This window comes from Harpegnathos saltator, unplaced genomic scaffold (genome assembly GCF_003227715.2).
Source record: "Harpegnathos saltator strain DR-91 unplaced genomic scaffold, Hsal_v8.6 scaffold839, whole genome shotgun sequence".
In the NCBI taxonomy this organism is placed as follows: domain Eukaryota; kingdom Metazoa; phylum Arthropoda; class Insecta; order Hymenoptera; family Formicidae; genus Harpegnathos; species Harpegnathos saltator.
In genome coordinates, this window is record NW_020230692.1 from 203,476 (window position 1) to 216,634 (window position 13,159).

The 13,159-nt window shown below is 46.6% G+C and overlaps 1 protein-coding gene across 3 annotated transcripts in view; it reads left to right on the forward strand.

The window, feature by feature from the left end:
- Nucleotides 1–13,159, forward strand: part of LOC105185998 (transmembrane and TPR repeat-containing protein 1) — a 190,477-nt gene that overhangs the window by 155,313 nt on the left and 22,005 nt on the right. For all 3 annotated transcript variants that reach the window (XM_025307220.1, XM_019842724.2, XM_025307219.1), the window contains 3 exons: nt 139–260; nt 2,326–2,490; nt 2,911–3,024. In XM_025307220.1, coding sequence (XP_025163005.1) covers nt 139–260; nt 2,326–2,490; nt 2,911–3,024 — 401 coding nt within the window. The remainder of the gene's footprint in view (nt 1–138; nt 261–2,325; nt 2,491–2,910; nt 3,025–13,159) is intronic.

Below are 13,159 nucleotides of genomic sequence, written 5' to 3' on the forward strand. Positions count from 1 at the left end.
GGAAAGATGATGAAACTTGCGCGGCAGTTTGCTTAAAGAGATTTCGATGCTGAAGCGGCGGATTTAACGAGGATATTAAACCGCCGCTTATCGACGAGTGTCTGAGGTAATATATCATGCGTCTCGTTTTATTTTTAGCAACAGAGGCATCCGCCTCTTGTTCTTGGTTGGATGTTCCTGGTGCTGCCGTTCCTACCCGCGTCCAATCTCTTTGTCACCGTGGGCTTCGTCGTCGCGGAACGCGTCTTGTATACGCCGAGGTAATCGCGTCAAACATATCCGTGGAATCGTCACGGCACCCAAAAAAAAGTAATTTCAAAACAAGTGGAATCATCTCAATTTTAGGGGATTTTATTCTTATATATATATATATATATATATATGGCCTCAGGAGGATTCTTCTAAGATTAAGAGGAATATATTGTAAACACATTATTCTTAAAGTTAGAGGGATTATATGTTATATGTTATATAATGCAAATCTTATTGATTTTAATATAAATTTCCTCTTGTACACAGATTACTTAATCTTTTTTTAAGAGGATTATTCTTACTGTACTTTATTCTTACTGGGGTTATACCAGTTAATTTGAAAAAATTATTATAACGTATAGCGAAAAGTAATATACATGTATATATATGCGTAGGCAGTCTGAAAAGTTCTCGACCTGACACATACATGGCATTAGAAACTGTCAAACTATAATTGTATTGGAAAGTGGCATCCCTGATATAAACCCATGTAAAATTTTATTCGATCTGTCAAGTCATTCGAGTAGTAGCACCAGTTGAAAAAGCTTTGTGCAAGATGGGTGCCGCAATTGCTAACAATTAATCAAAAACGCATTCGAATGCGTATTTCTCAAGCGTGTTTGACACATTTTAATCGTTTTAAGCAAAATAAAATGGATTTCAAGCGTCGTTTCATAACTGTTGATGAAACTTGACCAGCACTTGACACGCAAAAAAATGATTTAGCGATGTTAGCTAAATGTCGGTAGCTAGTTCGAATTTAGCTGTTTTACTGTCATTGCTAAAAATTGGTTATCAGAGGTAAAATGTATTCATTACAAAATATAACTTTATTATTTAAAATCAAAAGCGCATCTTAGCATAAGTAGTTAAGAAAGTTACAGCTATTGGTTATCTAAAATTGATGGTTAAAGTAGCTAAAACTGCTTAACACGAATAACGAAGAATATATAATTTTGGTTAAAATTCTTAGCTTTATACTGCAAATATTATTATGTTATATTGCGAAGAATATGGTAGCATAGTGGATTCAGCTACATGTCATTTGTTTCTAGCAGCTAATATTTACTTACCGCAACGAATAAGTTTGAAGAGCTAATAAATTTAGGTTCGATAGCAACGACATTAGCTGTCCCTATTTCAAACATCTTAGCTATCACAGCTGTATTTTAGCTCCTTCGGCTAATCCTTTTTCTGCGTGTATACACCAGAGCGAAAAGAACCTTCCGGAAACACACTTTAATGATGGTATTGAATTATTGGAAAGACGTTGGAATAAATGTATTGAAGTTTCAGGAGAATTATATTGAAAAATGAAACATATCTCACGGCAAAAAAATTTTCTTTCATTGTTAGGCCGAAAACTTTTCAGACTGCCCTCGTATATATATATATATATATATATATATATATATAGATGTACTTCTGGCTCCAGTTCTACAATAAGTAAGCACGAATGAAACAAGATCATCATAACAAACAAATTTCCAATCAATTTTGTTATGGACTTTATAGCTACAAAGATGTTCATCATAACCAATTGTATGAAACATAGTTGAAAGAAAGAATATATACCGGTATATTACTCAACTTCTTACTTCAATAGGTTATAAACTATCTGATCAAATATGGGTAAATTATCTTTGTTATATGTTATACAGCAACACACATACCTTTTTTAAACAGCATTCCAAATATTCTGACCCATGAGCATATGGTTATTTTCGCGTTCATGTTTGGAGGTAGAACATGACTGAATGAAAAAGGTCGACGTTCAAATCAATATATTCCTCTTCATACAGAAGGAAAATTAATTGATACAAGAGGAAATCCTCTTGAAATAAGAGGAAAACAGTTAGAATAATATCTAATAAATTTTAGACGAATGATTCACTTTAATCGCTTTATCGAAAGCGAAATCCTTTCTCTGTAGAAGGCTTCGCTTAGAATATGCAAAATTACTGTACAAATGAGAAACATCACTTTACAAATAGAATACTTTTTTTTCGGGTGAGCGATTGTTGCCGTTGACGAGCAACGGGTGAATGCTCACCCTCTCCGTTTCTCTCGCAGTGTCGGATGGATCATCCTGGTGGTCTACGGAATGCAGGTGAGCTGGACGGCCGTGCCGCGACGGAGAAGCTGGATCACCACGGGAATGGTGCTTCTGCTGGCGCTGGGATGTTTCAGGACGGTGCTCCGGAACAACGATTGGACGTCCAGGGAAACTTTAATCAAGTACGTGATGAGGGGTGATTCGGCGCGTTATCGGGCGGCAGCCGGCCGATCGGCGCAGCGATTCGTCGCGTTCCAAAGTGCATGACAAGTGTAACTCGGAATCCGGCGCTCGCGCGTTCACGCTCACGATTAACGCACGCAATCGCGCGCGGGAGCTCGCAATTACGGCAAAAATCATCTCGTCACGCGAAGATGTCGTGTGTGGACATTCGCGACGAGCGCGCCTCGTTCTGACTTAAACGAGGGAGACTGGCGCGCTGCCAATCTTGCAGAGCCTCGCGAACTCGGTGCAGCCGCCGATTGGCTGTGTACGGGGTCGCGAAACGTAACTAACGTAGATACGGGATGACGAGGGTGGTGAGGGTCGTGTCTCGAGGTCGGCAGGATGGTCTTGCCTGACCTCAAATCGCCTTGTTTCAGAGCGGGCTTGCGGTCCCTGCCCCACAACGCCAAGATGCATTACAACTTTGCCAACTTCCTCAAAGACACGTCGCAGCCGAACCTCGCGGTCCACCATTACCAGCTGGCCCTCTGGTAAGTATTCCGCGCTGATCCTCTTCCTGGCGAATCGCGAGCGAACGAGCGCGAGAACGGCGGGAAGTCGCGCGCGCTCGGCGGAATCTCGCGGAGCGCCCGTTACAACAAAAGTGACGTTCGTGAGCTCTCGCGTGGCAACAATGGGATGTTATTATCCGCAAGTAAGAGCGTGTGTGTGTGTGTGTGCATGCGCGCATCGCCCCACCCCCCACCCCCTCCCCGTGTGTATACCTTCCATTATCTCCGACTCGGCGAATAACACGGGGCTTGTTCCCGTTCCAAATTGTCGACATAATCGATATTCCGCGGTTCGTTGCCTCGAGACGCGCGATTTCTTAATTATCGGCACATTTAGCGGAAACTCCGCTCCGCGTCGAATGCTTCATTATCCGCGATTGCTCTTCGCATGATTTTCCTTTTCTCCACGAGCGCGACGCGTATTTTCGACACTTTCTTTCCAACGTGAGTAACTTCGTCCTCAACTGCTCGCACGTCTCGCGCGAGCAGCGCGGGTCTTCGCTTCGATTGGCGTTTTCGTGAATGGACTCGCTCGGCTTGTTTTCCGTTTTCGAGCACGCTCGCTCTCGATTTTACGCACCTCGAAACCGATTAAATCCGTAATCCGCTGTCGACGCTTTGTCCCCGATCAGCCGATAAACATTTTCGCTGCGACATTCAACTGTACAGTAATCGAATCGCGAGCGCGTGTACGAAAGTTTACGTTGAAACGCGCGATGGCCGATAATCAGCGCGATATGAGTACACAACTGGCGGAAGGTAGCGTTGTGTGCGCGCGCTCGATTCCGATATCGATATAATTTCAACGATAAAATCCGTCATTCCATAAATCATCATAAATCTTACTTTATTGCCGCGTCGGTAACGCGGCGCGGGAATGCGGAGAGTTCCTCTTTGTTTCAATTATATTTTTACGGAAAACAGGAAAAAGCTGCCGCGAGCACACGCATAATGGCTAGTGGAGCGAAATTAGGACTAATAAATTAAAACTAACACGCTCGTGACCTCGCGGCATTCGCAGCAACGCTAAAACCGCGAGACCAAATTACCGCACCTCGTGATGAACCCGGCAGTTTTCACTTCGCGCAATCAATTGCCGCGCGTGCTGTGCTCGCGGAATCGAATGAACGGTGCGACGGGACCTTGAAGAGTCGGACGAAGCTTCAACAGCGTCACCCTCTGTAACATGCGCGACACATCTCGGGAAGCCGTCAGGTCTCTCGTCAGCGCGTCGGCTGTCTGCAGCTCTCCGCGCGTCTCTGATAAACGAAAATATCCGCTCAGCGGGAAAAATGGGCCGCGACGTTTGAGAAAATGTCTCAAGCGCGTTCCGCTAAAGGATTATCCGAGCAAGCTCGACAATGTTCGGCAATGTTCTACGAGCATTGGCGCCGGACTCGTCTGCCGACTGTTTGAACAGCCGGCCGAATAATTAGCAGCTGGCTGTGTTGTCGCCTCTCGTGTGCACTCGCGATTTCGTTTTGTGTGTGACCAACGCGTCGAATCATACGCGCGTTTTTAGACCGTTATTAAGACAGCTTACGCGCGTCGGCCATTAATGAACGAACATCCGCGTAAACCGCGTAAATGTTCCCGATAAGTCACGAGCTGTCACGAGAGACGAGACGTTTCTGAAAAATATCGCCGCTGTAGATCCGCATGATGTTACGGTAATGAGGTCACTCGGAATTCCTTCGCAGTCATCGCGAAACAGGAATGTCGGCGCGACTGCCGAGTCATCTCCCGGGAACTCTCGTCAGCACCGAATATAGCGAAGAAGGAACTTTTCGCCTCCTTTATCTCGCGCTTATGTGCCCGCTGGAAATTACAGATGAGCAGACATCAAACACAAATTCATGAATAATGGATGTCAATCTGTGTGAAAGACGTGTCGCCCCGATGTACACGCATCTGCATTCAGAATGCGGGCCGGTGCCTTTCACGGTGAATGTATCATGACGAGGGCACGGAGAGGGGGGGGCGGAGAGGAAGTAATTATAAAACGATTTATTTATAAATTTCAGAGTCGCTGAAGAATTTTAATCGACTTTGGCCGTCGTACTCCCTCCTTGCGACTTTATCGTAATTCTTTCATCTTCTGGGGATACAGAGGACGGCGCAAATTAATGCATAAGCTCTCGCCGGTACAATATAATTGCAAATCTATTATTTGCATTTTTTTAACTAACCTGCCGAAATACCGGTCACCCCCCCCCCTCCCCCGTTCGCGATTTACATCGAACGCCGTTATCGTGAAAATTTCTCGAGAAACGCCGCGACGTTCATGTGTCGCAGTTTCCTCTATTATTGTCCTTCGAACCTATTTCGTCTGACTTTTGCGTCATCAAGGACACACACATGAGCGCGCAAACTCTGCCTTCATCCGCTAGACCTGTATTCCTTCGTCTGTGGCGTGACGGAACACACGGAATATTATAAAAGGACAACATGGCGTGCAATTTTATTACGTCCTGCTACACACGCGAACTTTTCTGTTTCTCTCTTCCTCCCTCCTCCTCAACCTCCTCACTAGGCCGACCCCTTTTTTCCGTCGCGTCTCTCTGTCGTGCACAGCGCGAGCGGGCTCGTGCGAACCGACAAAAGTGCATTAATTAGCCGCAGCTCGACTGCGCTCGAGATGAAGTGGTAACCAGTCATTCGTTTTTTCTGTTTCGCTTCCCCGTTTCTCCTCTTTCCATCCTCGTCGCTGCTGCGCCGCTCGTCCTGCGCCCCCGCAATTCCTGTACGCGCGTTTCTGCTCCCCCCCGTCCTCGCGAATTTCGTTACCCCTCTCGCGCGTAGCGACGGTCGTTCCGGCGTAAAAAAATAATCGGCGGTCGGAAAAACGAGCCGCGACGCGTCACGGCTCATCATCGGCCGATCATCCGCGGCAAATCGATCGACCGGACCGTCGCACCCCCTCCCCCCTCGCGCCGCGCCGCGCCGCGTGAGAACGCGCTGCGTGTCTCGCAACATCGCGCGAATTGTTTCATCGTAATATCGGATTATTTGTCTACGCGGACGCAATCAATCCGGTAAACATACCACCGGGGGTGGACAGTGCCGGCACGACGCGGGCTAAAAATCGGGGAGGGCCGGGTGCGAGGAGGGTGCGAGCAGCCGAGCGAGGAAGGAAGAGAACAGGGAGAATTGCAGAGTCGCTGCACGACTACAGTCGTAGCAGGTAGTCGCCGCGGCGGCGGCGGCGGCGAAGAGGCAGGCTGCTGGAACGGGGGGTGGGGAGGGGGGGGAGAGCGAGCAGGGAGTGCGGCTGCAGTCGGATGAAAATTGCATTTCGGCAGCGCACCCGCGTCCAGTCCGCTCACTTGTAGATCTCATTTCCTACCGCCGAGCTACCTCCAACAGCCGTCCTATGCAGCCAGCTCGCACCTCCCTTTTCCTCTTTTTCTCCCCCTGGCGGCCCCCGCTCTTTCGTCCCTTTCGCGTTACCGCCGCGCGGCGATCCGCGACCGGCTATTGGCTCTGAAAAATCGAGTCGCCGACTAACCGGCAATTTCCTCCGCTTGTTTCGTCCGCCAGATCGTCGCCTCGTCCACGTACGTAGTAACGTACGTACGCTATTCTGGCCAACGCGCATAACGCGCTGCATGCTCGGCGGAAGAGAGAGGAAGAGAGAGAGAGAGAGAGAGAGAGAGAGTTAGAGTTAGAATTATTGCACTCCGGGATCGAATCCCATAGAGAATAGAGTATTTGACAGAATTTTGTGGTTCCAGCCTTAGTAGTAAACTATATAATAATACAGCAATCTATAGCCACGCAGTTCAATACAAGTATACAGCAGTGATTTGTGTGAGCAGTGCATCATATATCAATTTTAACGGAGAGAGGGAGAGAGAGAGAGAGAGAGAGAGAGAGAGAGAGAGAGAGAGAGAGAGAGAGAGAGCGCGCCCCCGCATTTCTCCGTTCGTCCAACATTTATCTCGCTCTGGAGGCACGTATTTTACGTTCGGATCGGCTAACGCGCGATTCCGTGAAACTCCTCTTGGAGAAGCGCAAAGCTCGACTCATTTCCCGCGTGTCTTTCGCTTCCACCGTGTGTCCTGACCGCGCGTTACGGCGGGCGCGTTCAACGTCCGTGGAACACTCCGACTTCTAGTTTTGAACCTCGTGCGACGAATTAGTTTTCGATCTGTCGTACGAAATTTCCCCGAGGAGAGGGAGAGGGGAGGGGAGGGAAGCCACGGCGAAGTTTCTCCTCCCGCCGGAATATCGCGTCGGGTAAGTAATTTAAAGTAGCCCGAGATTGACCCGGTCCGCGCACGAGTAATAATTGAGCGTCGCCGGAAGAACATAGAGTTCTCCCGGGGTGTTCGCTCCGAGGCAGTTTCACCCTTTCCCCATTGCTCCCTTTCCTTCTTTTTCTCCTCCTCTCTCTCTCTCTCTCTCTCTCTCTCTCTCTCTCTCTCTCTCTCTCTCTCTCTCTCTCCCCCCCCTTCTCTCTTTCTCTGTAGCTCTTATTGCATTCGTGGAAAGAATGGCGCGAGGTGTCCTGAGAATTGTGAGCGAAGGATAAAGAGGAAAGCGGAATGAAATGAAAAAGAAGGGGTGAGCATACTCGGTCGATGGAACATCGTAGAATCGAGGTAAGACGCGACTTTTCTGTTTGCTTTTCATTCGCCGAGAAAAGCGGACCGTATCGTGGAAACGCATTCCTCCGCTCTCTCTCTCTCTCTCTCTCTCTCTCTTTCTTTCTCTTTCTTTCTCCCCTCCACCCTCTCTCTCTCTCTCTCTCTCTCTCTCTCTCTCTCTCTCTCCGATACGTTACTTTGGTATATAGTCGCGTTACTTCCCTATCGGCCCGCTCGCTCGCTCGCCCCCTTCGTCGACGGCCATGAAATACCAGAGTTTCACGATATTCTTACTTTCTTTACGTCAACGGGCTATCATCATCTTGCCACGTTCAAACTCCTCACATGTCTCTCTTCGCAGCGCGCGTGTTGGAAAAGAGCAAGCGGGATCGTTTCACCTCTTCGCCTTGTACTCGCATTCTCCCCCTAATGATGACATCACGATGACACGTCGTTATCCGTTGCTTTCGGCTCGGGAGAGATTGGAATTGAAATCATCCACGTTCGAGCTAACGCTGAAGAATCACATGTTCCCTTTAATTTCCAGTCCGCGTGTTAGTGCTCTCTCGCGCGCGCGGTCTCTTCTTTGTCTCTTGAACAACGCGATCGTTTTACACACGATGATATTCACAGTGTAATTATCGCGAACAGACAGGCCGCCCTAAATCTTTCCGTCCGCTTTCGGGCTCTGACAAAAAGCTCTGTTGCGCGCCTCGTCAAAATGAAAAAAAATGTGCTCAAACAAAGCATTACAAAAATTTGTGGCGGTATCTGCGCGAAGATATATACGCGACGCGGTTAAAAAATGTCCGGTTGCAGTTGATATCGTTATTTTACGATTTGTGGCAAAACCAGCGCCGCGATATGCGCCATTTGCAGGTGATGCATTGTTGCTGGTCCGTAGATACCCCGGCGGCCGGTGGACGAGACATATAAACCGTCAGAATTTTACACGGACATTATACAGCCTTATATTTACGATAATGCATTATTTGATTGCAGTTTTACGACGGCGCTTTTACTATTATTCAGCCCCGGCGCATAAAACCACGCCGGCGGTGTGTGTGCAGCTTCTGTATCTCGCAGTAAATCAAGTGCGAGGGAAATCCTTTGAATACGCTGATCCGCAATAAAAATTCTCGGGACAATCGCTCGTAGAAGGAAAACGTTGAGAAACGAGTCGCGGCTATACACGACGGCGCTTTGCCTGAATAATATCGACACTCTAACAATAATTCACTGCGTATTGCTCTCCGAGTGCACTTCGCCGAGGAATCGTCCACGATATAAAACCATTCAATTAATACGGATAGCTCTTTACGCTCGGTTTACCTTCTTATCCAAATGAGAGTGTCGCGTCGCGACATTAAATCACCTTTTATCGATCCTACGCGACTTTTTGTCGACTCTCCTTCGAAATACAGATGTTAAGTCGGAATTATTTGTTCGCCGCACTCACACGACTCTCACGATGAGTCAAGCGAAATTCCCGCCTTCCCGCCCGCGCTCGCTAGGAAAATAATCAATTAAGATTCACGTAACGCGTACTTTACGTAAGGCGCGGCTGCGTTACGTAAGATCGAGTGCTAGAAGAGAGTTCCTATCGTTCGTTTTGCGACGCGCGCGTCCTGAATATATAATTGCGATATTAACAATGTTTCAACGCTAAACCAAGCCTGTACACGCTTATCACGCTAATACACTATGTTACAAATTTTCACCAATTTCTCGCACTTTTGTCACATGAACGGTTGTCCCTGTAGTAGTAAGTCGGGTTCGCTGAAGGTGACTTTAAACTTCACGCTTCTACGAAATTACGCTTTAAGTTTGCGGCTTCTTGAGATAAAGATGAATTCTCAAACTTCCATTTCGGACCTCTTTAAAGCTGCTGCTGCATTCGATTCGTTGCGTTACGAATTTACGAAAACAATGACAAACAACAGTTTTTCGGGGTTTCAAACCCCCATTTTCCTGAAGAGCCGACGTGAATTTTAGGAATCATATTTATATTCGGCATGCCCGATTGACCAAGGGACGGTTTTTTACGGCAAGAGTGCAAAATCTTGTAACATGATGTTATTTAAAAACACCCCATATATAGTAGCGGCATTTTCAATCTCAACACGCGCGTGAATGCGCGCATGAGAGACAGATCGGGCAATTCAGTGTAGTTATATTTATCCCCACGTGAGTGTCACGAGTGCGCCTCAGTATATAACTCACGTGCTGCAATTAGCGCTGGAATTTTTTGTCACGTTATATCACATACGTACACGATCATCTTGTTTGCGCGAAACTTAGCGGAATCGATCGGAACGATAGCGGGGCAACGCGAAACGTGCACGCGTACAATGAACACGCGGCGGAGGGTGGCGGCTGCAGAAAGGGAAGGTACGGTCGAAGCCGTGCGGCCAATTTATCCACCGACGTTTCCGACGTGCGAGCAACGCGAGCCTATAGTTTGCTCATCGATTCTTCGCGGCGCAACCAAGCGGCGCTTCCTCATTGTTCTACGTTCGCGGCGATATATTTATGAGAGGCGATGTCCGCGAGTGGCGCGGGATTAATTTTAATCGCGGCGCTTGTGCTAATGAATCTCCTATATCAGATATCCTATATCATCTTTTATATCTCCTATATCTCCTATATATATCGGATCGTTTCACAATAGACTATCGTGACGATTGTCCACTGCGCAAAATCAATTAGAATAATGCGCCAGATTCGAGAGAAAGAACGTTATCCGGGCATTGTTATTAGTCTTCATCTTGTTTGATGAGATGGCGAGAAGAGCGAAAGGGCCTTCTCGCTCGTAGCTCCGTTGATGCGATACGACGAGTCGAGTCTCCGATATATACGTATATACGTACATTTCCTCCGACCTCCCCTTTCTTTTTATCTCATTCTCTCTTTATCTTAAAATGTCCAACACCCGTCGTTGTCTTAACTTTACGGCGCTCCGCCGCCATAAAGTCGGTCTACCGAAAATTACGACGAGGAATCTTGTAAGAGGCAAAGCGCGTCCCGGCTCGAGCGTGGACGAGCTTTCTTTTACGGTAAACGCCGACGCGTACACGGTAAGCTGTGATGCGACGCGTTCGTTGAGCACGGTATTCGAATCTAAATATAGTTTATGGCCTCGATGTACCTAGTCGAGATTGCCGTAACTTTTTTGTTTTCGCCTCTGGGAGCATCGTAAAACTACCCGTGGATATTGACGTTCTTAAACATTGTTCTTTCCTCTCGGCAAACGCCCGTCGAGGCGATCTATTTGTAATCGCGCGGGGCGATGGAGTTACACGCGAGTCTCCACGCCGGACTTTTATTTTCCTAACTCGGAAATTTTGACGCGCAAACCGGAGATGTGTGTAGTTGCCTGAATAAAATTCTAATTTGAATAAAATTTCATTTTACCGTCGGCGTCGCTCGCTCGCTCGCTCTCCTTCCTCTCTGTTTTCAGTAGCTTGAAAACAAATTTAAACGCGGTCCTGTTTTTCTGCGAAACTACTTTTTTTACGCAATCTGTTTTTTTTCACTTGGACTTTGTCAGCCGATAATTACGCTTGCGGCTCGCGGAGGAGCGAAGCAAAAACGTGATGCCGCGTCGCCGTCGCCGGTCCGGTTTACGACACGGGGTGTACTTATATGTCTCGCGTGCCTGTCTCTTCGGCGATCGTGAAGAATTTTACGGTTGCACGAAGACCCCGCCGACACGCGCTACCCCAGTTAAACATATTAAATAAATAGCGGAGGAATGCGATACAGTTCGCATGCTTGGCAATTTCAACTTCCGGGGAATGATGCTGCACGGGAAAGGGGTCGGCGTGGAAGGATCTATCTGGGGAGCATAGTCTACCACACTTTATCTCCTTCTTATAAATGAAACAGGTTATTTATTATCCAATAAAGAGACACTCCTGGCACGCGGCACCCTGCTGGGTACTTTACGGGGATGGCAAGCCCTGACGTGTAAATATCGAGGTTTCTCCGCGTCCCTCTCCGGAGACCGCTGCACGCCGTTCCATCTTTTACGCGAGTTTTCGACAGCACATATCCCGCTCGTCGCACGACTCGGAGGAAAAAAAGAGGGAGACAACGGTTACGGCCGGCGGCTACGGGAAGCGTTCTGACACGCGTGCCAGTTAGGTCTCTCGACTCTCGATCTTTGCACAGATCTTGCACACTCAGCGAATCGTACAGCAGAATATTTACATGCCCGAGTTACACTCTGCTGACGCCGAACAGAAAACGAAGCGGATTGTCAAATTGCTTCGGTAAAACTGAACTTGGACTTTCTCTGCGATGGCGAGGAATGAACGCGTCTCGCGTGACCTCCCGAGCGAAATATTGTGAGGTATTGTAAGGCCTATCATGAGGCATAAGGCCTCGATAAGGCTGAAGATTCTCTAAAAACGGATGCCTCATTATTACTATGTCAGGCCCTGAAATGGATCTTTTAGGGATACTTTAGATTTTACGAAATAAGGCTTTGATAGAGGAAAACTGACGAGGGCCTTGGAAGGATTTATTAGGGATGCCTGCTTTTACGAATTAATAACGCTTTAACATGGTAAACTGATGTGGGTCATAGAAGGATCTTTTAAGAGGACGCTTTAGATATACAAAATCAAGTTTTGTTATAGAAAATTAATAAGATCTGAAGAGTGTAGTAAAATTGTCATGGTTTAGTAGTGTTTTAGTAGGTACGCTGTACCCGGTTTTTTTAAAGGTTTTTTAATCATATCGCAATTAAAAACAAATTTTATTAATTTTATTAATTTAATTGCCATTAGTCTCTTCTAAGGATTTTTCTAATATTGCCTTCGTTTTGAAATGCAGCAAATTTTAATAAAAACAGTAGCAGGATTTTTATGTGTAAAGAATGCTATATTTTTTTAAATAAAAAAATTCTTGTTGTATACTCAACACTCATAACAAGGTTATAAAGGAATAAATAAATTATAGTCTAAATTTCTTGGAATGAAAAGAACGAATATTTTTACTGCAGCAATAATAAAAATATTCCCTTATAAGGCCCTATTAATATTGCCTTATAAGGACGCGTTGAACCCATTTCTTACACATCTTGTAGAGCTTTTATCTTTCTATCCATACTAGGGATTATGTCAGGGAAAAACAAGCCCTTATCAGAGCCCTATTAATTTTTCTACTCGGGCTTGTCTCTGCTGCTTTTCTTTCTCATTGGTAGCTCGTTCATTTTAACGCAATTCACGCGTGAGGATTAACATTCGGTTCGGTCAAGTCTGCATGCTCGAAATCGCGCTTCGACCGAATGAAAAATTGTTGCGCCGTTAGAGCATTCGACAAAGCGGCCTTCATTAAAACTTTGCATAGCTTTATGGAGGTCGGGCGACTGATTGTTTTGCACGCAGCGGCGAGTATGTTTACGTCGGGACCGGGCAACGAAGCGCGTCGATATGGCCTATGTAGAGATTATGAGATATTATGAAAATCCGAGATTATCAAGCGCACTGCCGCCAAGTATGAAAGACGCGACAATTTAA